At 47.2% G+C, this 25,847-nt stretch overlaps 2 protein-coding genes across 9 annotated transcripts in view; one reads left to right on the top strand and one right to left on the bottom strand.

Annotated features, from left to right (window-relative positions):
* The window catches only part of vit (vitrin), a 31,395-nt gene extending 27,010 nt beyond the window's left edge, over positions 1-4,385 (top strand). For 5 of the 6 annotated variants that reach the window (XM_035401069.1, XM_035401072.1, XM_035401071.1 and 2 more), the window contains 4 exons: positions 187-290; positions 1,471-1,697; positions 2,036-2,549; positions 2,752-2,930. In XM_035401069.1, coding sequence (XP_035256960.1) covers positions 187-290; positions 1,471-1,697; positions 2,036-2,549; positions 2,752-2,930 — 1,024 coding nt within the window. Of the gene's footprint in view, positions 1-186; positions 291-1,470; positions 1,698-2,035; positions 2,550-2,751 lie in introns of all 6 variants that reach the window. The other variant, XM_035401068.1, reaches the window with a different exon arrangement.
* A 1,428-nt stretch (positions 4,386-5,813) lies between these two features.
* LOC118218010 (striatin-like) overlaps positions 5,814-25,847 on the bottom strand; it is a 45,933-nt gene continuing 25,899 nt past the window's right edge. The window contains exons 3-19 of one of the 3 annotated variants that reach the window (XR_004763350.1): positions 25,377-25,450; positions 24,819-24,903; positions 23,412-23,579; positions 19,227-19,356; positions 18,930-19,125; positions 16,787-16,897; positions 14,873-15,016; positions 14,616-14,764; positions 13,389-13,564; positions 12,890-12,937; positions 11,955-12,076; positions 11,193-11,360; positions 10,618-10,758; positions 10,188-10,289; positions 9,297-9,383; positions 8,091-8,886; positions 5,814-8,053 (exon numbers count right to left, since the gene is read on the bottom strand). Coding sequence is in view for 2 of the 3 variants with exons in the window: in XM_035400308.1 (XP_035256199.1) it covers positions 8,717-8,886; positions 9,297-9,383; positions 10,188-10,289; positions 10,618-10,758; positions 11,193-11,360; positions 11,955-12,076; positions 12,890-12,937; positions 13,389-13,564; positions 14,616-14,764; positions 14,873-15,016; positions 16,787-16,897; positions 18,930-19,125; positions 19,227-19,356; positions 23,412-23,579; positions 24,819-24,903; positions 25,377-25,450 (2,071 nt within the window). In the remaining variant the exon portion in view is untranslated. Of the gene's footprint in view, positions 8,887-9,296; positions 9,384-10,187; positions 10,290-10,617; positions 10,759-11,192; positions 11,361-11,954; positions 12,077-12,889; positions 12,938-13,388; positions 13,565-14,615; positions 14,765-14,872; positions 15,017-16,786; positions 16,898-18,929; positions 19,126-19,226; positions 19,357-23,411; positions 23,580-24,818; positions 24,904-25,376; positions 25,451-25,847 lie in introns of all 3 variants that reach the window. The other 2 variants (XM_035400308.1, XM_035400310.1) reach the window with 2 other exon arrangements.

Genomic DNA, 25,847 nt, shown 5'->3' with positions numbered 1-25,847 from the left:
TGATATGGATTTGGATTTGCTCCAAGCTTGTGGGCTCTGTGAAGTGATTCAGGCTTGCGCCCTCTAGGGGTAGATTCAGAGTTTGAGCGCCCTCAAAATCCATGCGTTCAGATGTTGCACCCCTCTGCTTTTAGCAAAGGGGACAATACTCTACTCTCTGTTGCTTTTTTTTTTACTTGGCAACAGGGACGACGCCATAACTGAGATCAGTCTGAAGGCTTTTTCCAGCTCCAGAGACCTGAAACCTGCGATAGACAAGATTGTCCAGAAGGGGGGGCTGTCCAACGTAGGTGAGTGGCAGCTGCTGTCAGTGCTGATGTCATCAACATTCCACCAGGACCGGAATCTGCACTCCCTTCCTTTCTTATGGCCTTTAATTGAACATTTTCTGCAGGTTCATTCCATGACTTTAGTTTAGTGTTCCAAAGTTAATCTACAGAATACAGTGAAAACGGATACGGAAGAAAATCCATACATGATATGACGAACCACGCTCCATATATGTCTGTCATCAGAGGGAAAGGAGTTCCCTCTGATGACAGACATATATGGAGCGTGGTTCGTCATATTATGTATGGATTTTCTTCCGTCAATAAGCAATTCACTGGCCTTTGAAAGCAATGTAACAGCAGGCAATGTGAAAGATTTTCTCAGTGGAAATGCCTGGACCTGCACACTTAGGCATGCGTTCAATTTGTCTTGCCATTTTGCAGGTGTCATCGGCTAATATGCACTCACAGGAAGACAAAGTAGGAGATTACAGAGACAGTGGCGAGCTAGGGCCTCTCCTTATGGATGTGTCTGGAAAACAGGGCCTTTTTGTTTCTCTTCAAATATATGAATGCATATTCGGGAAGCATTTCTGCAGTGTTGCCAGATACTTGTGTAATCTGCTTGTGTAATTCTCTCCAATTGACTTGCATGAACATTGGCAAAATCTCTTCACTAATAAATCAGTCACGGAGTGCCACCCATATTACTTCCGAAACTTCTGCCATGTAATTTAAAAACATAATGGAATTTTCAGACAGTAAAATCCCACATAACCGCCTCCCACACAACGACCTAATAGATTATTCATCGCCCTCGTTTAAATGTTAATGTCAGTTCATAACCGAGACTGACAAAGTGGCAACTTTTACACGACTGCAGGACATCAATGGTACATCCATAACCGCGCTCTTGATGAAAACAAAAACCTTTCCCACCGAATGTGATTGGTTGTCCATGTTACCCCACATTTTGTACACAAATGGGGAGAAGTCTTTTTCTCAAATTCATTTTTTGCATGTCCACATTTTGGAATCATGCCAGCTGCCTGCTTTTTTTATTTTTTCTCTTTAGCCCACTTCCTCTCTGGACCCCCCGAAGTTAAGCGGTAGCTTACTCTATCTAGCGACCCTGTTTCTCTTTCCCAGTAGCTTTCCGCCATGCATGACTTCCTGTTTCTGCTGCCGCTTCGCCCTGCAGGGAAGGCTCTGTACTACATCAACAAGCACTACTTCAGCGACGCCAACGGCAACAGGGGCGGGGCTCCCAACGTGGTGGTGGTGCTGGTGGACGGCTGGCCCACGGACAAGGTGGAGGAGGCCTCCCGATTGGCCAGGGAGTCCGGCATCAACATCTTTTTCGTCACCATCGAGGGTCCGGATGAGAACGAGAAGCAGAACGTGGTGGAGGCCAACTTCGTGGACAAGGTATCGTTCCAGGGGCGTGGCCACTTTGGTTGTCGCCTTGTCGCTTAGTTACTGTAGGGTAGATGAATAAAATGTATGCTACGCAAAGTCACTGTTAATCTCTCACTATATATTAATTTGAAGAATGCAGAATTAGTATTACAGCAGTATGTTTAATCTTTAAAAATATTCATTGTGCTAGCACGTTTGTGTGGTATACGCCTGCGACGCCATGACAATTAACTATGAATGATTTTATGGGTACATTAATAATTCCAATGGAACTTGGAGATGTGAAGAGTATTTTAATATGACCCGCCATTCCTCTCTCTCTCCGCCTCTATCGCTTCCCGCCGTAGGCGGTGTGCCGGACGAACGGGTTCTACTCGCTGCCGGTCTCCAGCTGGTTCGCGCTGCGGAAGGCGGTGCAGCCGCTGGTGAAGCGCGTGTGCGACACGGACCGGCTGGTGTGCAGCAAGACCTGCCTGAACGCCAACGACATCGCCTTCGTCATCGACGGCTCCAGCAGCGTGGGCACCGGGAACTTCCGCACCGTGCTGGAGTTCGTGGCCAACGTGACGCGGGAGTTCGAGATCTCGGACACGGACACGCGCGTGGGCGCGGTCCAGTACACGTACGAGCAGCGGCTGGAGTTCGCCTTCGGCCAGTACGACAGCAAGGCCGAGCTGCTCGACGCCATCAAGCGCATCAACTACTGGAGCGGCGGCACCAGCACGGGCGCCGCCATCACCTACGCCTCCGAGCAGCTCTTCAGCAAGTCCAAGCCCAACAAGCGCAAGATCATGATCGTCATCACCGACGGACGCTCCTACGACGACGTCCGGGCGCCCGCGCTGGCGGTACACCGCACGGGTAAGCTGGGGGGGGGGTGGGCGCCCTTATGACCGCTAATTAGCATAGCATTCCCATGATCCTCGGCGTAAATGACAGAGATGACTCGTTAGCATGGGTGAAGATGAATGAACTGTTCCAGGCTGGGAGGAGGTGGGGGTAAAACTGATGAGTGTAGCAGGGCGGTTCTCTGAGCAGATCTCTCCTCTCTCTTCGTACCCAGGGGTGATCGCCTACTCGGTGGGCATCGCCTGGGCGGCCCAGGACGAGCTGGAGTACATCGCCACCGACCCGGACAAAGAGCACTCCTTCTTCGTGGACGAGTTCGACAGCCTCTATAAGTTCGTGCCCAAGATCATCCACAACATCTGCCAGGAGTTCAACTCACAGCCCCGGAACTGAACAGGGTCCGGGGACTGCCTTCTGCGGGTGGCGGTGTGTGTGTGGGGCGGGGGGACGGGGTCGGTTAGGGGGGTGGGAGTGGGTTGCCATGGTGCTGTACCATCAAGATTTCAAAGGAGAGGTGGTGCTATTTTATTACTGAAGTTCAGTGGGCCAACACCAAGCCTACTGCTCCCTAATTAATATCATTGGCCTCACTTCTGAAACAACGGAGTGGGTTCCAAGGAATTGAGTTGGATTCACTTAAAAGACAAAGGTTGCAGATGTGGATCTAAAACGGAAAGGAAACGCTTTGAAAATAAGCGTGTGATAATCGTGTAAAGTATGAGGCTGCATTCTCCAATGGGCTTCAAGCTGACAGGGAAAGCTGGAAAGCGTTGATGGGGTATTGTAGCCGGGGCAATGCACGGTGCCATTTTGGCCAGGGCCGTTTTCATGTAAAAAGTCCCAACAAATATTTCCTCCAGATATTTTTTAAAAATAATTATAATAAATCTTTGTATATCAATAATACTTTCCTTCTAACAGTTGGAGGGGGCTTCTTTGTCTAACTGAATCTCAGTAAAAGGCAGTTTTAGTCAAGCTTTTAAGAAAATAACAGAATAAGCAGGCAAGAGACTGGAACTTAGTTCAAAAACGAATGGAGAAAGAGCAGGATCTATTGGCTGCAAAGTATCCATCACCGTGGACTTCGAATCTCCCCACCTGGGAAGTCAAGATTTCAGTCGACGTGCTGCTCAGAAAACTTATTATACAGATTACACTATAATCACGAATAGCACTTCTGCTGATGGGTTTGTGTCGAGCAGGGCCCAAATCCATTCCACAGAGAGGATCTGATCCAAAGTGAGCGTGCCCAATTTGTCAGTTTTGTGACAAACAAGGCAAAGCGATCATACCATCTGCTCTTCTGCTACAAGACGGAGAGCAGAAACGCAGAAATAATCCGCTGTAGTATGTTTTTCATAACGCGGCCAATATAACTTCACTTCACGTACATTTGCTGTTCTATAGTTTAGTGAAAAATGCACGAACGAGTGTGTACTGCGATCACAATTAACTGTGCAAGCAAACGGATTGCTTGTGTACGGGGTTTAAACAAGTATGGTCCAATGGGAACAAATCTGCAGTACCATGAACTATAGAACAGAGGGGGACTTCAATAGGGGGTTTCTTACTCATAGAAAAACTATAAACACAAACTTCGTATTTAAACAAAAAATGTTCCTTGCACAAGTGATTTTGGTCTTCTTTCTTTATATCCTGCCTTTTACCCCCATCTGTTGATGAGACAGATGTGCCTCTTTTATGTAGTCAATGTATTTACGTAACATTCCTCTGTTTTTGTTTGTACATATACATCTTCAAAACCTTTTGCTTGTGTTTTTTTTTAAAGATGCTAAACATATTTGATCAATATTTTATTGCAATTTTTAATAAAAGTTTCTGAAAACATTTATGTGCCTTGAAAAGGCAGTTTCAGCAGTGTCATTATTAAAAATACCCCCTCCCAGGCACACACACACACAACCACAGTGTAAATAATGTAAGCATATTTGAAATATAGCTTGTCAAAGTTTATTACTTTGTCATTGATAAATCTTTCACTCACCCATTTGGAAAAAGTATACATCATGAAAAAAACAATAAACTATTATAAGATCTGTACAGGAAAATTAACACGTTTATCAAATACACGCGATCTTTAAGAACTCTTTACATTTGAACTTTATAATAGCAAACGATAACAGGCAGACTTGGCATATCCCCAAACTCTATGTATGTGTATGCGGCTTTTATTTAAAATCCCATTTCTGGAAGGAACGTTGTTAGCATGCGCGGTAATCGGCAAAGCTTCTCGCCGGGCCTTGCGGTGGATTCCAGTCATTCCATTTCAGTTTGCACTCCGAACGCTAGCCGAGGGTTGCGCAGGTCCGCATTTGGAAACGAGGCCCAGACAGTGTTCCTATTTTGTCAAACTGGCACTTCAAGATGAGTCAGGCGGCCACCGCGGAGGCATTCTTGGGGCGTCGTTTCCACAGTTTGTGCCTAAACCAGACCTTAACCTTTCAGTGGCAGGATTTCATTCCTCTGGTCTCTGATCAGCAGGGCGCGCAAACTTCTAACGGACAGCTAGCATCGTGCTGAACGACAGGAAATAACCTGCACAAGATGCACACCTGATGCCACTTCACACCACGTGATGTTACACACACACACACACACACACGTTTGTATTGCTATACTTGTGAGGACTTCCCATTTACTTACATTCATTCCGTAACCTCTAACCCTAACCCCAACCACTACATGCCTAACCTTAACCCTACCCTTAACCTAATTGTAACCCTAACCCAAAGTCCTAACCCTAAAACAGCCTCTTGAACTTGTGGGGACCAGCAAAAGCTGCCCACCTTGTGTAATTTTCCTCATCTTTCTATCCTTGTGGGGACATTTGGTTCTCACAAAGATAGTAATACATGTACACACACACACACAGCACTCACAGTGAGCTCCATACTGTTTGGGACAAATAATGTTTTCTTTCTTGATTTGGCTCAGTTTTATATTTGTAATCAAATAATGCACATGTGGTTTCTCAAGTGCAGATTCTCAACTTTCAGTAAAGGGTATTTTATACATTTTGGTTTCACCATGTAGAAATTACAAGCAGTATTAATGCATAGTCCCCCCATTTCAGGGCACCATAATGTTTGGGACAAATGGCTTCACATGTGTTTCTGATTAGTCAGGTGTGTTGGGGTGTTAAGGTGTGGTTATGGTTTGGGCAAGTATGGTTGCCACATATACTGGCTCATTTGCCTTCATTGATGATGTAACTGCTGATAGCAGCAGCAGAATGAATTATAAAGTGTAGAAGCATTTTATCTGCTTAAGTTCAAGCAAATGCCTCCAGACTCATTGGCCAGCACTTCATCCTTCATACAGTAAGACAATGAAAAAGGGGGGGGGGGGGTATGATAAGTTCTACACAGTGAAACCAAAATGTATAAAAATATAATTTAATAAAATAACCACATGTGAATTGTTTGACTACATAGAGAAAATCAAGAGAAAAGAAAAAGTCTTTGTCCCAAAAGCTCACTGTATATATAGATCATTCCGTAATATAAAACTAAATTTCCCCCCAAATTACTTAAAAATAAGAACTGAAACCCCAGAAACTCATTTAAAGATTTTTTTTTACTATGCATACAAACACACGGTCATCACTTGAGAGACAGGCACACAGACAGTTAAGTGAAGGGCAGACTCTTTAACGCTCCCTGGTCTTCGCATTGTACAAACGATATCTCCTAAAAAATAAACTAACTCTCTGCACACCATCGGTTTTTATGCTTCTACATCAAATAACGAAAAAAGAAAATCTGCAACCATACTGCAAAATACGAGTAGTATCCCAAATATTTAATTATTGAGATTCAAGTAACCACAGAAAAAAAAAAAAAAAAAACAATGTTTTTAAATTTTACATACGGAGCAACATTTAATTGCTACATGTGCTTTCTTTCCTCTGAGGGACAACTCTGAGACTGCGTCTCCTGACCACACCCCTGAGGATGCTACAGTCACACGGGGGGCAACAATGGAACTAAATACTTCCATTTTTCATATTTCCGTAACAAGCAGCAATTAACATCTACAGGCGGTACTACCCATATGTTTAGACAAGCAAAAGAACATAAAGTACAAAAGTTACAAGCGGCTAGTCATTGCATATTTTCAACCAATTTAGAAATGGCACAATAAATACACAGCACTCTGATTTAAGGGTACAGTGCAATAAGTTCTGTAAAAAATCTTTCTCCGACTTTTCTGCCACTCCGGCTGATTCGCGCACCGTGTCCTTGTGGCTAAGGGTTATCTATCAAACGCCACAGGAGACACAGCCATCGCTCTTCTACCACGCATTAAGACGCTATGCTATCAGCTTTCGTCATAGTCGATCTTTTTGGCTTAACTAAGTATCAAGGGAAATAAAATTTATCACTGCAAACCAGCTCTGGCGCAGTTTGTCTAGGGACACGGAAAACTGGCTTTTATATAATTTCTTACCACGAGTACAGTACGTGAAGCACAGTGTACATTACAATGAGTTAAACTAGAGCAGACATGATGCATGTTCGTCTGTGGAATTCTTTTATTTATAAAAGAATTAAACTTCAGCCGGATACTGGACTGAGCTAAATGTTCGACGGCCGCACCTTGACTCGAGTTCACGTTCCGACCTGCGAGCTGTATTATTGCAGTATTTACACACTTGGCCTGGTTTCACGAAACGAGTCCGAGACCCCAGCATATGACGGCAAATAGCAGCAGTGAGAGATGCAGTCATTAGCGTTGATGCACTTCCTGTGAGAAAATGCACTTCCCGTTGTTATTCTGGGAATGGCGGGAGACCAGAGAGGCTCTGAATGTACGATAAGGCGGGCTTCACAATTCCGCTCAGCATCTGGGCCAAAAAAAACTGTTTATGCGATTACCATAGAGTTGGCTACACTTAAAACTAATGAAAGAGGACCAAGTCTTACAGTGAGTCTTTTGGGTTAATCAGGGGCATTTATGAAAACAAGAATACAACAATAGTACTATTTCAACCTTTTCTTTTCAACAATCGTTTTCTCAACTTGCAATATTTCAATACTGGACCCACAAAAAGGTGTGACCGACAATGCAATAGGGAACCTCTAAATTCAAACTGCCAGTTCTCATGTATACTGTAGTACTATAAGGACTGAGATGAATTTCAGTCTGCACTTCCTGTTTCCTGCAGAACCAAAGTGGACATACCACTACCAGCCAGTACACATTCTGAAACATTCAGCCCCTCCCTTCCAGTGGATAGCAACCTTTGGAGTTCTACAGTCTAACTGACATTTAAATGAACTCATACTTAAAATTTAAGACCAAAGCCCGATCACAAATTTTGTACATACAAATTTTGACATATGGTATTTTACGGTACCTGAACTCTCCGCCTTAAATTAAAAATAAAAAAAGCTTGGTAAAAGATTGTTCTGCAGACCCATCCGAAGCGAAGGCACATTTTCATTAAAACTTTTTAAAAGGGAAGCGAAGGCAGCCGTGGGGAGACGGGGGGTCTTGGTGGAGCGAGTGCCCGGCCTGTTCTTCTCTCACCCCAAACCAACTCCAGAGAGGGACAGTCGAACCTCGCCCCGTGCGAGAGAGAGCGAGAGCGCAGCAGCACACCGTCTGAGAGGATCATCCCCATTTCCCATCACCCTCACTTAAGACCAAATCAGAGGAGCCTTCCAGGAAAAGAGAGACAGAGAAAGAGAGAGAGAAAGAGGGAGGGGGAGAAAAAGAGAGAGTGAGAGAGTGAGAGAGCAAGAGACAGAGCAAGAGACAGAGAAACAGGGAGGGATAGAGTGAGAGAGAGAGAGAGAGACAGAAAGACAAAGGGAGATGGAGAGAGACCCCTTGATTAATAGAGAATATCAACAGTCTGTGCCTGTCTTTGGGGGATTGACACTGAGCAACACATCTGGCCATGCCCGGTCACACCCAGGCCAGCCTGGATGGAGGTACCCCTCCCCTCTTGGTTTTACCCACCCTCCACCCGGCCGTCCTGGTCCCTCCCTGAGCTGAGCCTGATCCTCGGCACCGGCACAGCTCGGCAGGCCAGTGGAGAGCAGAGAGGGAAACAGCCCATTGGTGGGAGTGGGGGTCACCTGACCACTTGGCCCCACCCCCTGCCCTGATTCCCCCTCTCTATTGGTCCCCGGCGGTGGCGGCGGCCCGCATCACACGAAGACCTTGGCCAGGGCGTCGGCGCCGGCGCTGGCGATGTAGGCCTTGGTCGGGTGGAACGCCACGTCGTGGATGGACTCCTCAAACTTCTTACGATGCGCGGTGAACTCCTGGATACAGGTCTTTGTCTCCATGTTCCACAGACGAATCGAGCAGTCATGACCTGTAGAGAGAGAGAGAGAGAGAGAGAGGGGGGGGGGGGAGGGGAGGGGGGGTAGAGGGAGAGAGAGAAAGAGAGAGAGAGAGGGAGAGAGAGAAAGAGAGAGAGAGAGAGAGAGGAGTGGGAGGTTGAGAGAAGGGGAAGAAAGAGAAAGGGATAACAGACTTTGTACCGCATGCCTTTGTTTTTTTTTAAATTGTATCTGTAAATATGCAGTCCGGCAGCTTAACTTCTATGACACTTTCCAAGCTCTGCTTTTAGTTTAGGCATGGCCTACAGCGCCCTCTGGACTTCACAGCTGGAACAGTCCTCATCACAAGCACACAGAATCACAGGCTAATGCAGACTGTCTGCTGGAGAGAAAGGAATCGCAGGCTTGGTAGGAAAAGAGCATCAGCGGAGATGGTACTTACTCCCAGACATCAGGTACAGTCCGTTGGGGTCCACGGCTAAGCTAGTGACTGCATCTAAATGTGCGACCATGGAGTGGATGAGCTTTCCTGCACGGAGAAAGGGAAATCAGCCAATGAGTCACGACCAGACAGACAGGAACATGGAGAACAATATGAATCAGTCCATTTGTCCTACCAGCCCCTCAGTGCTGAAATGAGCTTCATGCAGCCATTGTAGCAGCAGAACATTTCACTATGCTCTGTGTTTTCACACTGCATCTTGCTTCCCAGATTCAGGAAGCATCCCATTTCCGAGACACCACAACACCTCAAATTCCAATTGGGTAAACGCCATTTCAAATTCAGTCAATACACACAACAAATTTAAATGCAATCAAATTAACCGAAAGATCACCGTTAAACATTATCAGCGACTTAAAATTGTACATTTCAAATCCTTTTGTGAACCGACTGAATTGAAAATGACTCAAAACCCGACAGCCTGATGTGGTCCCATAAACCTGGAGTGAAGAACTGCCTGAAAGACAGACGGACTTTACGCTTCTCCACGTTGATTAAATATTCCGGTGGCAGGAACGTTGTTATGAAATATGATTAAGAAATGCTTTCCCTGTGACCGTAGAAGACGTTGGTGTGATTTTATTGCAAGCTTGACATTTCATTACATAATTTACAAACAACTCTCTTGCCTCAGTCCTGTTCTAGCAGTCCTTATGATATACACTTTATCCTGCCAGATCACAGCATAAATTCTAAAATAATATGTAAAAAATTTCTTTCCATGGCTTAATAATTATGAATCGTCAACTTCATGAGGTTTCATCCTCCCGTTATAACTGACCCTCTGACGCCCCCTGGTGGAGGTCGCATGGAACAGACGGCGCACCGTACCTGTATTGTTGTCAAAGAACTTGATGTGCCGGTCTTCCTGCGCGGTGATGGTGACAGGGAGCGTGGGATGACTCAGCACTTTATTGATCTGGCAGGGAGAGCCTGCAAGAGAGAGGACCAGAACAATGACCCACAGAGAGAGGGAGGAGCCACCATGACCACAATGACCCACCAAGAGGGGGAGGAGCCACTATCACAACACTGACCCACAGAGAGGGGGAGGAGCTACCATGACAACAATGATCCACAGACAGAGGGAGGAGTCACCATGACAGCAGTGAGCCACAGAGAAGAGGAGGAGCCACCATAATGAGCCTGAAGCCATTATAACTTTGGATTGACCAGATAATGGCCCTGTTGGCCACTGTTTCTGGGGCTTTCTCTGAACACAGGTGGTGGTACTCCCCCAGGGCCTTGGGTGGCGCTGTACCTGGCTCTGCGGCAGACTCCAGGCTCAGGATCAGCTGGCGTGTCTCCATGTTGAAGAGGCCCGTCCGGCCGCTACTGAAGGACGTGACCATGTGGGCTGAGTCGCTGCACACCAGGTCCACCGACGAGGGCGTGCCCAGCTCTGAGAGAGAGAACCAAACACCGTCCTGAAGAAACGTCCTGCCTATCATTCACAACCACTGTCTTTAAACCACAGACATTCATCATGAAGACCGCTTGTCATGTTCTGTGTCACACTTTCAGCAACTGTTTCTGTATAATTATGCAAATAAACCACTTTAAAATATTGTTCACATTAGGTTCACTGTCAATGGCAGGAACTGGAGGAAAAAAAAAAAGAATGCCAAAACCCATGGGGTCAAAATCTACCAAATACCAGAAAGTCCAATGGGCAATGCCAGCACCTACCGAACCTGAACTTGAACCTGAACCTGCCTGTTGAGCCCTGTTCAAAGCAAGTGAGTGCAGTCAGGAGAAGGCAAAGCGGAGGAGGCTGCTGAGTTCAGACAGCTCAGGGAGTGGGTTTTGCTGATGGCCGAGGGGCGGGGCACTCACCCCTGCTCTCATTGAAGACCGCGAGGGCGGGGCCGATGTTGGCGGCATTCCAGAGCTGCACCGTGCCGTCGGCGGAGCAGGACAGGAGGCGCTGGTGAGCGGCGCTGTACACAAGGCCCCACACGGCGTCCGAGTGCCCGCACAGCGCCCCCCGCAGCACGGAGGCCTCTATTACAGGGGCGAGAGAGTGGATTACGCTACTGGATACAGCTAAAGAAAGCAGTGGATACTTGTTGATACTGCATGAAAGGGAAGAAATTAAGCCTAGGTTCACACTTTTATTGTAGTTTCACACTTTTTTAAATTGTAGTTCACACTTTTATTGTAGATATTCAGACAAACAAATGGCTATGCTGACAAAACGTGATCATTAGATATCATTAAATGTTCATAATAACTTCTCAAAGAATTTATTCAGCAGTCAACACACAAAGAAGGCATGTGTTTAACAGGGGCGACATAGCTCAGGAGGTAAGACCGATTGTCTGGCAGCCGGAGGGTTGCCGGTTCAAACCCCGCCCTGGGCATGTCGAAGTGTCCTTGAGCAAGACACCTAACCCCTAACCCCTAACTGCTCTGGCGAATGAGAGGCATCAATTGTAAAGCGCTTTGGATAAAAGCGCTATATAAATGCAGTCCATTTACCATTTACCATTTACACTGAAAAGGTGGCACACGTGCACTTTTCTGAAGCATTGCCAGTGCCGGTGAATGTAATAGGACAGTACACCCTCTTGCCCTGCAGAAAGGGTGGGGCCCTACCGTAGGAATCGTAAGGGTCGATGTTGGGGCTGGGGACGTTCCAGCTCTGAATGGTCCCGTCGACACCTCCACTGAAGCACTGCTCTCCCGAAGCACTCATCACCACACACAGCACAGCGCCCCTACAGGCAGGGAGGACTCAGCATTACTTGTTCGATACCCCATAAACACCACCACTCAAACACTTTTTTCAACATTTAACAGATCCAGGTTCATTAATACTCACTAGGAGTCCTCGATTAAACAATTGGGTTAACTAGATCAGAAAACAATTTTTATCAATAGTATGTTCATTAGATAATACGAGAACCTACATGTAAAAAACTGGAAGAATGAGTAACGGTCACTAAGCTCATCTCAGGCATATCATTTAGCCTGCAGTCAAGAGAGCTTCCAGCATATAAAATATCTCCTGACCGTGCCATGTTACTGCTTAATATCACCGTCGTAGATTTATTTAGCTTTACATTCGCAGATTGAGTACACACACAATTGGAGTTACCCTAGCTACTTTATGGAAGCCTCTGGAAATGATAAGTACTGAAGGACTATACAGAAATGAAAATAAGATTGCAGATGAGTGTGGAAACCAGTGGCACATTAACCCCTTCATTAACCCCTTCACGCAGATGCCAAATCTGGCCAATCCGTCCCCATTTACTGTACTTGGTGTTGTATTTAAGGCTTTATATAGACAAATGACAATGGCATATTCATATTTGGTGCAGTTGTCCTGCATTGTCTACTAATAAAGCTAAAACACAGAGCTTGTTGTTTCCCCTCATAGTTTTGTTTGCAGGAGCACCGAATGTCTGTGTTAAACAATCTCAGGACGCTGGTCTCTTGGCCGCTAGGGAGCGTGCGTATAAGGGTTAAACATGGCTCGGTCGTCGTCATGGTGCGTTGTCGGGCACGGGCTGCAGGACGGTGCTTACTGGTGGGCTCTGAACGTGTAAATGGGCTCCACGTCTAACGCGGCGTTCCTGCAGAGAGAGAAACACGGAGCGTCACGCGGCGCGCATCTGCAGCGCAGCCATCGCAGGGAGCCGCAACGCATTCACTGCGAGCGCATCCTGCCGCAAACACGGCGAAGGCGGCCCAAGTCGGCTCCAACATTCTCTCCAGACACACGCTGGACACGCAATTCTCTCCAGACACACGCTGGACACGCAATTCTCTTCAGACACACGCTGGACACACAATTCTCTCCAGACACACGCTGGACACGCAATTCACTTCAGACACACATTGCACTGACACGTCCGCCCACAGTGTAAGCTCTGTTGATAACATTCACACTGATTCAAAGTCAACAGACCTCTGCACTATGCCACGTGCGTGTGGTAATGTGCTATTTCACACTAAGGCTTTGTTGCGGTCGCAGGTGGTTAAGGCTTTGGCACGGTTGCGGTCAGTTGAGGCTTTGTCCCTTACTTCTTGACGGGCGCGGTCTTGTGCAGGTTCCACATCTTGAGCGTGTGGTCCTCCGACGCGGTGACGAGCACCGGCTCCACCGGGTGGAAGGCCAGGCCGCGGATGGCGTCGAAGTGGCTCCGCAGCGTGAACTTGGGGTTCCAGGTCTTCCTCAGCGCGTCGTTTTTATTGGCGATCTGAGAGCAGGACCAATAGAAACAGACTTCTTACAGACGGAGAATGAAGCAGGCGAATGAGCTACGCTGAGCTTGGGGACGTTACGTAGCCATAACACAACCCCGAGTTCAATTCCATTTTATTTGTATAGCGCTTTTTACAGAGAACTGTCACCAAAATGCTATACAGAGAAGAAGAAAAAAAAGAAAAAAAGAGGGCAAGAAACAGAGTAAATAGAACAAACACCAGGCCTGAACCCCTCAAATAGGAAGCTCCCATAGAGAGAAAAACCACCAAAAGGTGGCAAGAAAAAACTCCATGATAGGAAGAAATCTTAGGAGGAACCCGGCTACAGAGTTGCTACGTGTTATGATTTGCATATGATTCAATATGAAAATACTTTGCTAAAAAATATTCGGACAAGTCACAGCACAGGAAAAAAAAAAAATCGCAATCCACGCCCAGTCACGCACATCCGTCATGCTGCGCTGTCATGCATAGTTTGCAGTATAAGCAGAGTGCAAATTCAACTGCTTTTGGCAAAGAGAGCGCAAACAAGCAGGACCAAAGCTAAATCCATTCAAAGGGCAAGGCAAATATTCAGCTGGTGCAATAAATGCCATTTAAACAGTTGTGGGCTCTCAGACGCAAGGCTAAAGGTCAGAAAGGCTGTTCGTGATCTGAGACCAGCTATGCAGCTACTGCGTTTCTAGACGCTAAACTGAGAGTTACACATTAATTACTCCCCCCCTCCTCAAAAGCATCTTCTATGAATAAGCTTTATAATGCTCCAAACCTGTGGATTCTCTTTTCATACGTTAAGTGGCATTTTAGTACATTGCATTGGGTTTTTGTTCTACAATAATCTATGTTTAGATGCATCTGTACCTATAAAATAAACATTAAATAAATAAATAGCAGAAGTAAAAAAACAAGCAATGAAGAGATGTACATTTTTCATTGCATTCATTTTTTCATCAGCTGGATTAAGGTTAGGTTTAGGCTTCTCCTGAGGAACGGGGGTTTCCATACACAGAGGCGCTTTCTCCCATGATGCACGGGGCCACTCACATCGTAGGCGGGGCTGTCAGCCTCGTTGGCCACCGTCAGACCCGCCAGCTCGCCGAGGCCCATCTCGCTCTCCATGTCCTCTTCCGCGTCCACGGCCATGCCCATGACGAAGGACTTCGCTGGCGACGGGGCGAACATCAGCGCCTCCACTGCAGACATCACAACAACCAATCAGCAGGGCCCAAGAGGGGTGGGGGGCGGGGGGCGGAGCTCGTTATGCCGCGTGTGACGGACAGGCGCGAGACGGGGGGCGGTACCTTCGTCGGGTTGGCCCGGCTCGTGCTCGCTGGCCCAGGAGGTGCCCGGCCGGGCGGGGGGGTTGACGGGCGGCTGCAGGGGGGGCAGGTCCTCGCCGTCCCGCAGAGTGGCCAGCATGTCCTGCAGCTTGGACCGGTTGGGCCCTGCGGACGGGACGGGGGGCAGAGCAAGAGCACGTTAAAATACAGAGCAGAGAGTCAGTCAGCCGTTAAAATAGCAAAACAAGGTGGTGCTGGAACAGAGGAGGAAGCTAGAAGAACAAAAGAGGACAGGAATAAACAGAATGAGTAAATAAGGAGATAACAGAGGAGTTTCAGCTGAAAGCAGAAGAGTCAAACCCTTTGGGGTTGGCAAAGGATTCAAAAGCAGGAAGAATGCGGAGTATGTGAGCGTGTGAGCATGCCCTATGATAAGTACGGGAGTATGTGAGTGTTCTGTAGTAAGTATGTGAGTGTGTCCTGCGGTAAGTATGGGAGTATGTGAGTTTGTTCTGTAGTAAGTATGGGAGTATGTGAGTGTGTTCTGTAGTAAGTATGGGAGTATGTGAGTGTGTCCTGTGGTAAGTATGGGAGTATGTGACTGTGCTCTGTAGTAAGTATGGGAGTATGTGTGTGTGTTCTGAGGTAAGTATGGGAGTATGTGAGTGTGTCCTGTAGTAAGTACAGGGGTATGTGAGTGTGTCCTGTAGTAAGTATGGGAGTATGTGAGTGTGTCCTGTAGTAAGTATGGGAGTATGTGAGTATGTGAGTGTGGCTTGTCCAAGCTCTGAGGGGGGAGTGTTCCAGGACCAGGTGACCATGCTGGATGGAGACAGAGGTGCCAGTGCAGGGAGCCCATCTCACTGTGAACACCCCCATCCCACCTCACCCCCCTCTCAGAGAAAGCACACATCTCAACACTGCATCAGAAGAGAGAAATCAAAGCTACAAAGTGAGGTTTCAAAGGCAAGGCCACTGAGAATGTGCAAAATCGAGAGAAAATGGCCAAGAAAAAGCAAAACTCGAAAAAAGAGATCCAAATGACAAAGCACACAACAGCCAAAAAGACACAACATCACACAGACAGGCGTGTCCAGGAGTCCTAGAAATAGAGCATGCTGGTTAATGTAGGAAACGGTATGTGTAGTTGTACGTTGCTGAAGGCACAGCGGGTGAAATGCAGGAGACCGTGAGATGTCTTCACTCTCAGGTTTAGAGAACAATGGCAAAATGAACTTCATAAAGAAGGCAGAACTTAATCAGAACAGAGTAAGTCCTTAACTGGGCATGAGCAAACCTGCAGGCAATAGGAGTGAGGATGAGATCAGACTAGGCTGTATATGAACATGACAGATGGGCTTGTAACAAGCAGAATGTGACTGTATATATCTGAGGGAAATGCACTGGTATGGTGCGAACGCATGCTAAGTGTCTCATGCACCTGTACAGTCAAATAAGTCTAAGGGACCTGTACTGGCAGTGTGATCATATACTTTTGATGGAATAGTATGACTGTCCTGGCATCCAACTGTGAGTGTGTGGATGTACACATGCACACGCTCACGCGCACGCGCACACGCACACACAAACACACACACAGACACACAGATGAACACATGCACACACGCACGCACGTGCACACACACACAGACACACAGATGAACACATGCACACACGCACGCACGCGCACACACACACACACACACACACAGACACACAGATGAACACACGCATACACGCACGCACGCACGCGCACACAAGCACGCGCACGCGCACACACACACACACACATACGCCGCAGTGGGAGGCATCAGAAGGAGCAGAGGAAGAGGAAATGGTAAGAGAATGCTCATAGCGCTCGATTTCTCCCTCGCTCCCCCCTCAGCGGTCAGTGGGGCTGAGCAGAGGGAGGTGGCGCCGCCCTGGTGGACTTACTCTTCACCCCCTTTTTCCCCTTGCGCTCCTTTCTGTACTGCTCCTTGAGTTTGGTAATCAAGCCCTGGTCCACGTCCCAGGCCCCAGACACGGGGCCCGGCTCGTCCTTCTCTAAACAGGGGAGACAAACCAAGACGCTTCAGTCTCTGCGTCCGTGCGGGGCGAGGTGCCTTTAGCGAACCGCACGCTCTCTCCCCGGCTTGACATCACCATGGATACAGCGCCGTCGCTAGGGCCAACCGCGGATGACCAGGGCGTCCTCAAACAGCCACTGAGGTGGCATCTCAGGGAGGGGGTCTTATTGGAACCCGTGAAACTAGCCTCCTATCGCAGGTGTCCATCTCTTCACCATCAGTTTCATAGGGCAGGGTCAGCCTTATTTGGGCAAGGGAACTGCTGAACCCAGAAACGGCTGATGGTTAGATTAGCGAACAGCGAGTCTTGGAGGGGAAGTGGTGTCTCAAATCTGAAAACAAACCCAGTGTTCTTCTAAACAGAGACCACTGCGCCACACCTCCAAAAGAACAGACTCTAACGAAACTTTTTTTTAAATCTGTAACTGGATAACTTTCAGTAAAGTTGCGTAATCTAGTGCAGAATAAGTCTTCCTTCTCCTTTACAGTGTCGTTGTTGCGACGCCCATTTGTGGAATATTAATGAGCCCAAATGAGGTCTAATCAATTATATTACAGTGTGCTGTGCCGAAGCATAACTGCAAAACAGACGCTACCCTATTAAGCACAGAGAAAATACAATGGCTATTTCTCTTCACAAACTGACATAGTGGAACGGAGGGCTACTTTTGCAGCTAGCGGCACTGGTTAATGTGGGACAGACACAAGACACACTACTATGGGAAAACAAAGGGACAAAACACAGTACAAACTGTAAAAAAGTAAACAAAAATCTCCACAATGTTAAAACACTGGTTTGAACAAACCATGGACCGCTTTCTGAAAAGGAAGAGTGAAGATGTTCAAAACAAAGACTGAGCTGTTTTCATTAGACAATAATCTTAATATTAATCACTAATATTAAAGAAGCACATGCGAGAAACCAACCATCACTTCATTCCATTAAGCAGAAGTGCCATTCTTTCCCCCACAGTGTAACCCATAGTACAATGGAACTGCCGCATGGCAAAAGCAAAATGCTGCAGTTAATGTAACTAAAGGGGAAACTTAAACACAACATTGTGCTTTGGTTTTTTTTGTGCTTAATATGTTTATACGAGTCAAACTGACCTGATCCGACCCTACATAATAGACTACAGTTGGCACAACTGACATCCCCTTCTGCATTGTTATGCGCTGAATATTCTAGCGGGTGGGAAAGTCTTCTCTTGCGTATGTGGCGGGATCAGGGGAGCTCAGGGAGTTCGGGTTCAGAGTGATGCAGTACGGCCAGAGGACCAGGATTGAGCAAGAGAGGCTCTCAAGCTTCGCAACAGTTAAAAGCAGAATTGTTTATCTACGGATCTGCTCGATTACAAACAAAAACCAACGAACAAGAAACCGTCTCCACCTTTTAATGCATTTGCCCTTTGTGGCCAATTTATTTCTGTGCCGCGAAGCCCGCGGAATGCTGTGTGGGCTAACGGAAGAACAACAGTCACTGGGAGTCATTTCAGGCTCCGCATACCGTCAAGATGTCTGAACGCACTGAATTAAAGCGTCCGAGTTAAAATAAAAACAATTTACATTCAAAACAAATATGTCTATGCAGTAGTACTGCATGTGACATTACATTACAGGCATTTAGCAGACGCTCTCATCCAGAGCGACTTACACAACTTTTACATAGCATTTACACTGCATGCATTTATACAGCTGGATATATACTGGAGCAATGCAGGTTAAGGGTCTTGCTCAAGGGTACAACGGCAGTGTCCTACTTGGGAATCGAACCTGTTACCTTTAGGTTACAAGACCAACTCCTTACCCATTATACCACACTGTCGCGTGCTTTACGTGCATTGGTGCGCGTAAAGTTGGTTGCATTTTTACACGCATTAGATCACAATCTGTCTACGGAGACTGAACAGTCTCTCGGTAAGACTCTTCAGAACATCAAACGAGCTGGCAAAGCGTGACCTCTGACCCCAGCGCCCCGGCCGCCTCCCCTCCCGCGGCCCCTGACTCACCCCAGTCCGTGCCGTCCCCCAAGCCCCTGGGATCGGGCGAGCCCTCCGCCTCCTCGGACCCGACCAGGAAGCTGAAGCCCTGCAGCGCCTCCTCGGCGTCGAGGTCGTCGCAGGCGTCCGGCGCGGCGGGGGAGGGCGTGGCCGACGCCGAGGAAGAGGAGGAGGAGGAGGAGGAGGACGCCGGCTTCCTCTTGATCTGCGGGAGAGGAAACGAGGGCGGGCCGTCAGCTTCGTGAAACCGAGGCCGACCGCTCCAAACACAGGGGAGCGCGGGGACGGGCGGTTTCCGACCCTTACTGTTTCCGTGAAGGACCGGTCCCTTCCCTCGCCGTCCTCGTCCTCGTCTTCGTCGCTGAACTCGGCCGCGGCGGTTTCGATGAACCTGAAGGCCTCCAGCACGGAGTCCGAGTCCGACAAGCCCGGTTTCCTAACGACACAGAGGAGGAGGAGGAGGGTGTTGAGCTGTATGTACAGCAGGGCTAGTCACAGGACACCGCAGCACAGAACACGTCCAGTCTGTTCCTTTAACAAGCCGGGTGCTTTAATTACACCCTCTGAGCTCTGTACCTTTAATTAAACACTGCAGTTATCTGTGCTTTCATAGCCTGTGCACTTTTACCCAGAGCTCTGTGCTTTTACAGCCTCTGCACTTTTACCCAGTGCTCTGTGCTTTTATAGCCTGTGCACTTTTACCCAGAGCTCTGTGCTTTTACAGCCTGTGCACTTTTACCCAGAGCTCTGTGCTTTTACAGCCTGTGCACTTTTACCCAGAGCTCTGTGCTTTTATAGCCCTGTGCACTTTTACCCAGAGCTCTGTGCTTTTACAGCCCTGTGCACTTTTACCCAGAGCTCTGTGCTTTTACAGCCTGTGCACTTTTACCCAGAGCTCTGTGCTTTTACAGCCTGTGCACTTTTACCCAGAGCTCTGTGCTTTTACAGCCTCTGCACTTTTACCCAGAGCTCTGTGCTTTTACAGCCCTGTGCACTTTTACCCAGAGCTCTGTGCATTTACAGCCTCTGCACTTTTACCCAGAGCTCTGTGCTTTTACAGCCTGTGCACTTTTACCCAGAGCTCTGTGCTTTTACAGCCCTGTGCACTTTTACCCAGAGCTCTGTGCTTTTATAGCCCTGTGCACTTTTACCCAGAGCTCTGTGCTTTTACAGCCTGTGCACTTTTACCCAGAGCTCTGTGCATTTACAGCCTCTGCACTTTTACCCAGAGCTCTGTGCTTTTACAGCCCTGTGCACTTTTACCCAGAGCTCTGTGCTTTTACAGCCTGTGCACTTTTACCCAGAGCTCTGTGCTTTTATAGCCTGTGCACTTTTACCCAGAGCTCTGTGCTTTTACAGCCTGTGCACTTTTACCCAGAGCTCTGTGCTTTTACAGCCTGTGCACTTTTACCCAGAGCTCTGTGCTTTTATAGCCCTGTGCACTTTTACCCAGAGCTCTGTGCTTTTACAGCCCTGTGCACTTTTACCCAGAGCTCTGTGCTTTTACAGCCTGTGCACTTTTACCCAGAGCCCTGTGCACTTTTACCCAGAGCTCTGTGCTTTTACAGCCCTGTGCACTTTTACCCAGAGCTCTGTGCTTTTACAGCCCTGTGCACTTTTACCCAGAGCCCTGTGCACTTTTACCCAGAGCTCTGTGCTTTTACAGCCTGTGCACTTTTACCCAGAGCCCTGTGCACTTTTACCCTGAGCTCTGTGCTTTTACAGCCTGTGCACTTTTACCCAGAGCTCTGTGCTTTTACAGCCTCTGCACTTTTACCCAGAGCTCTGTGCTTTTACAGCCTGTGCACTTTTACCCAGAGCTCTGTGCTTTTACAGCCTGTGCACTTTTACCCAGAGCTCTGTGCATTTACAGCCTCTGCACTTTTACCCAGAGCTCTGTGCTTTTACAGCCCTGTGCACTTTTACCCAGAGCTCTGTGCTTTTACAGCCTGTGCACTTTTACCCAGAGCTCTGTGCATTTACAGCCTGTGCACTTTTACCCAGAGCTCTGTGCTTTTACAGCCTCTGCACTTTTACCCAGAGCTCTGTGCTTTTACAGCCCTGTGCACCTTTACCCAGAGCTCTGTGTATTTACAGCCTGTGCACTTTTACCCAGAGCTCTGTGCTTTTACAGCCTGTGCACTTTTACCCAGAGCTCTGTGTATTTACAGCCCTGTGCACTTTTACCCAGAGCTCTGTGCATTTACAGCCTGTGCACTTTTACCCAGAGCTCTGTGCTGTACATATGTGCACATTAAACAAGCTGTGCTAAAGGGATTGTACAGAGGCCTGTGATACAGGGCATATAACTCAACTTCCAGGTCAAAGGGTAGATGAACAGGAATCTTCCTGTATGAAGTCCTAGTGGTTCTGAGCTGAACAAGTATCAAAAGTTCAGAAAACATTCTCAGGTCACCAGTAAACCAATATGGAATTCGATTGCCTAATTCTTTTCAGGCTGGTGCCACCTGAGCCAGTGATGCAGAATTTCACAGGAGACTTCTTAGCAGAAGTGTAATCCCACACCACAGACAAACACGATGTGAATCAGGCCCATTTACTCCAACTGAAACCTGAAGTGTTCCCTTTTCATTCGCATAAGCCGCGTTTCCACCGCAGGAACTATACCCCGGAACTAGGAACCTTTTGAGGAACTCAGTGCGTTTCCACCGCAGGAACTAGGGTCTAAATTTAGTTCTGGGGGCTTTGTTTTACCCCCCAAAACGTTCCTGCTCGGGGGGTAGTACTTTCCGAAAGTACAGGAACCTTTTGGGTGGAGCTTGCAGCGCTGAACATTTCTGATTGGTCGAGTACTCGTAGCATTTGTGTTGTATTTATTTTCCGCCATTACCCGCCATGTTTGAAAATATGCAGCGGCAAACCAATTTATTTTCATAATAACTTCAAATCAAACTTGTATGTTATGCGGCGCAGTAGCCTACTTTTGCTTATAGCCTGTCAACGTCTTGGAATTATAACGTGTGCTCTTCTGTTCTTTTCTTGCTTTAGTATTCGTTTTATAAAATGCTAAGCATTCGTGCTGGGACAGCATATTACGTAGGCTACCAAAACATTCAAACGGATTAATTCGGTTGCTGAATATTTTCTTCCGGATTTTCTTTGTTAGCCCGTTGTAATTGACTCAAAACGTTTGATACAGTTATGTGAGGTATGCGGTAGTTCTGCATAATTAACATTGGTGATACAGTACAAGCAAACTGGAAATCACCTTCCGCACTTTTTATCCGGGTAAAATAACAGGTTAATTCTAGTAATCTTCCCTTTAGCTTTTTCAGACTGCCGTAATTTTACTCAATTTTACTGCCATTTTTCAATTCCACGAAAAGACCAGGAAGACTATGGACTCATTTATGGTGCATGGTTCGCATCTGGAGGGCACACTTCGCTGCTCGGCTAGCAGTAACTTCGAAGGAAAGCAAACGGTGGCTGTACCACTACTAATTTACATTTTCACGCAAGTCCGAGTTTTCGTTCTATTCTTGTCATTTTGCGATTAGCCTATATGGAATTGACGACGAGAAAGTAATAAAACAGCAAATTGTTTACAACGTGTGCATGTTTTCTGCTGTTAATGAATGTGTTTGAGAGGATATATGAAAATCAATAAATACAAAAGTAACCATATATAGTCATTGTTGGTAACCCGTTGTATATAAGTGGAATAAACCCCTCCGGGCTGTCCCGGTTATTAGAAAATAATGTAGGCTACTTCGGTGGTAGTATGGGGTTGCAGAAGAAATCATATGACAGATGGACCGACGACAAACGTCAGTGGGCTAATTTGCCTAATCTTCGCGGTACTTTAGACCCCGGTGGAAACGCAGACAACCATTGGCTGAAGGAACCTTTTAGTTCCTGGTAAAGTAGTTCCTGGGACTGAAAGTTCCGGGTAATTTTGGTGGAAACGCGGCTATAGACTGCCACTTCGTCGTCTCAGAACATTTTCTACCACGCTCATCTTGTTCCCGCGCCTGGCAGTCAATTACTGTCCTTTTCTTTTTTCAAAGAAATGGATCCATCCCATAATCACAAGTGAAGTGATTCGACTCGGGCGCAGTTGACTATCAGCGAGCTCAGAAAACGTGAACAGGAACCACCGCCAGTATGTACATGCTGTCTGACCACAGGAACACTGAGAGGCCATTTGGGTTTGGTTTTGACAGAGGGAGTCCTAGAGATGTTACGATCTTGCACACAGCGGCGAGGGGTAGCACTAGATCGAACAAAGCAGAGCTGGTAAAGAGGCTAATACTTTTCTACAGTACTGTATTTTCTACGGTGTTTTGATTCTACTGTATTTATGTACAGTTTAAACTCCATGGACATCTGCCAAGCTAAACGCATGTGTGTGTGTGTGTGTGTGTGTGAGAAAGGTTTCCTAACACAGGGGGTCCGTTTATTGTGTTCCCAGACAACGCGGGACTGCGTTCCGTGCCCTGTGCATTATGGGTAAGGAACACCGCGGCTCACCCGATGGTGTCGCCGGCTTGCAGGGCGGGCTCGGTGCCGTTGACCATGGGCTCCGGGTTCCTGCTGGAGGGCCGGTCCCCCCCCTGTCCGGTCAGGCCCAGAAGGGTGCGGACGCGCTGGGACTTCACGTCCAGGATGGTGTCCGTGTAGCCCACCTCCTGCAGGTACCTGGCCAGGGGAGAGGAGACAGGAGGGGCTCAGTGCCATGCGTTTCTCTGCTGCCTCTGAGGAGTAACCCCCATGCTGTCCCAAGCTGTGCCTCAAAGACTGCAGGTTCAAATCTCAGGTATGGCACAGCCATTGTGCCTGTGTAACATGTCGGGATGACATGTAAAACTTGTTATGCATGATAATATTCAAAATCACGTTCATATCTCTTGAGCTCAGCAAAGTTCAGTAAAATGACAGAATGATTCTCGTACATACTTCTGAAAAAGGACAAAGAATAAACATTCATGTACAAACAGTGACAAAACAAACAAAAAATACCACATGCAGAATATCTGTAAGCATGTTCTTCAGCGCTAAAACCCAGAAGGCCCGTTTTACGCAGCGCAGCCTCAGGACAGGCAGTGAGAAAACATAAGATGACCTTGCTTACAGACACTGGGGCCTGCAGGGGGAGGCTTTCAGCAATATAAAGTTGATATAAAAAGCGCTTCAAATCAACGGATTATTGCAATTACACTTTTGACCACAGGAGGGTACCCTTTTCCATCTTTCTCAATTCACTCCCTTGGCCCTGTAATCCAGTGGCCTGAATCCTGAATCATCACATCTGGTATAAAAAAACAACAGCGTAGCAGAGGGCAGAACAGATTCCCTGCAGCCAAAATACCATGCGTCGAAATGCGGCCGTGTCTGTCTGTTACAGTACAGATATGTCCTGATGAACGTTTGTGTGTGAGTGTATATGTGTGTGTGTATGGTGTGTGTGTGTGCGTCTGTGTGTAAGCGTATGTGTGTGGCGTGTGATGTATACTTTTTACAGTGTATTTTTTTGTGCATATATTGGGGGGGGGGGGTCAACAAATGGTGTGTCAGTATGTGTGTGTGTGTGTGACTGCATGTGTGTTTATGCATGCGTATGCATAGGCTATTTTCTGAGAGTGTATCCATGTATGTATACTGCAGGCATTCACTATGCATATCAGGCAATTCCCTTTATTTGAACTGTATTTCTTGTCACTAGTTGATTTCTGCTTTTCCATGAATTTGGAAACTTGGTTGGAGTGCGTATTTCTGCAATCATGTCAAACAGGTTGGCATGGGCATCGACTAGTACGGCCATATCTTTGTGACCGATTCCAACCCCAGAGTCCCCATGTTGTGCTCCCCAAATTCGATGACTTCATGGCTTAGCACAGTTTTCCTTCCTACATAGGGGGCGGAGTCGGCAGTACTCACTGTCGGAGGAGCTGTCGCCCCCGTTTCCAGGGCAACTGGTGGTTCTGCAGGCCCGGACCCTCCTTCTCATTCTCGTTCACATCGTCTGACAGGAAGGAAGGGACAACAAGGAACAGGAAATCATTCATTTACACACTACATCACATTTATTACGTGACTTTTTTCAAATAGAAGCTGTAATTCCCAATAAAGATGTTTATAAAAGCATTCACAGCCACTGCATACTGTACATACATGTCCTTTTCTAAAAAAAGGTTCTGTTGAATCTTAATGACTTGTTTAAACAGATTACTGCAGGTAATCCAGGCCACCAAGATTAAGAGCATGTGCAGGAGTAAACCTAACTGATTATATACTGAGGAGATGCACAGACATATATACAGGGTTCCTTGTTGCAAAGCTTTATTTTTCCCCATCACTCCCCTATAGCTCCTCAGCTGTGCTGTAAATGATTCATGCAGATGGAGGTATACGACGCTGTGAGACTGGCTTTCCCTGGCCCTGTCACGCCCAGTCGGCAAATGTCAGCTGTGGGTAGGGGAGGTCGAGCGAACTTACCCGAGTCATAGCTGGGAGGCTTCACCTCCCCCTGATTCAGCTCCGTGCCGTATCTTAATTTATGGTACTTTGCTCTGCAAGAGTGAAGGAGAGAGGGGGGTGTGGAGAGAGAGAAAGGGAGAGGGAGAGTTAATGGTGAGATTCTCACACACAGAGAACTTTACACCCCTTTAACACGGTTACAATCTCAGCTGCTGAGTCTCTTAACAGCATCTGCGAAATGACAGTAAAGGTCAAGCAGCAAGGCAAACAAAGACATCAGCAGATCTCCAGAAGAGCATGACCACGTACAAGCTTGTGTAGGGGGAGGGGGAAAAAAACCATTTCCCTTATCCATTGGTGACGAATGGCCTGTTGATGACGTCATAATAAGAGCTGAAGGAAATGGGAGAAAGTGGTTTACACACGGTCATAAAATCAATGTGTTCACGCCGATTTTCTGGTCATAAACTCAAAAGGCCGCCCCCCCAC

This window comes from Anguilla anguilla, chromosome 18 (genome assembly GCF_013347855.1).
Source record: "Anguilla anguilla isolate fAngAng1 chromosome 18, fAngAng1.pri, whole genome shotgun sequence".
Classification (NCBI taxonomy): domain Eukaryota; kingdom Metazoa; phylum Chordata; class Actinopteri; order Anguilliformes; family Anguillidae; genus Anguilla; species Anguilla anguilla.
The sequence above is the reverse complement of the archived record's forward strand: the minus strand, read 5'-3'. Positions and strand labels throughout refer to the sequence as shown.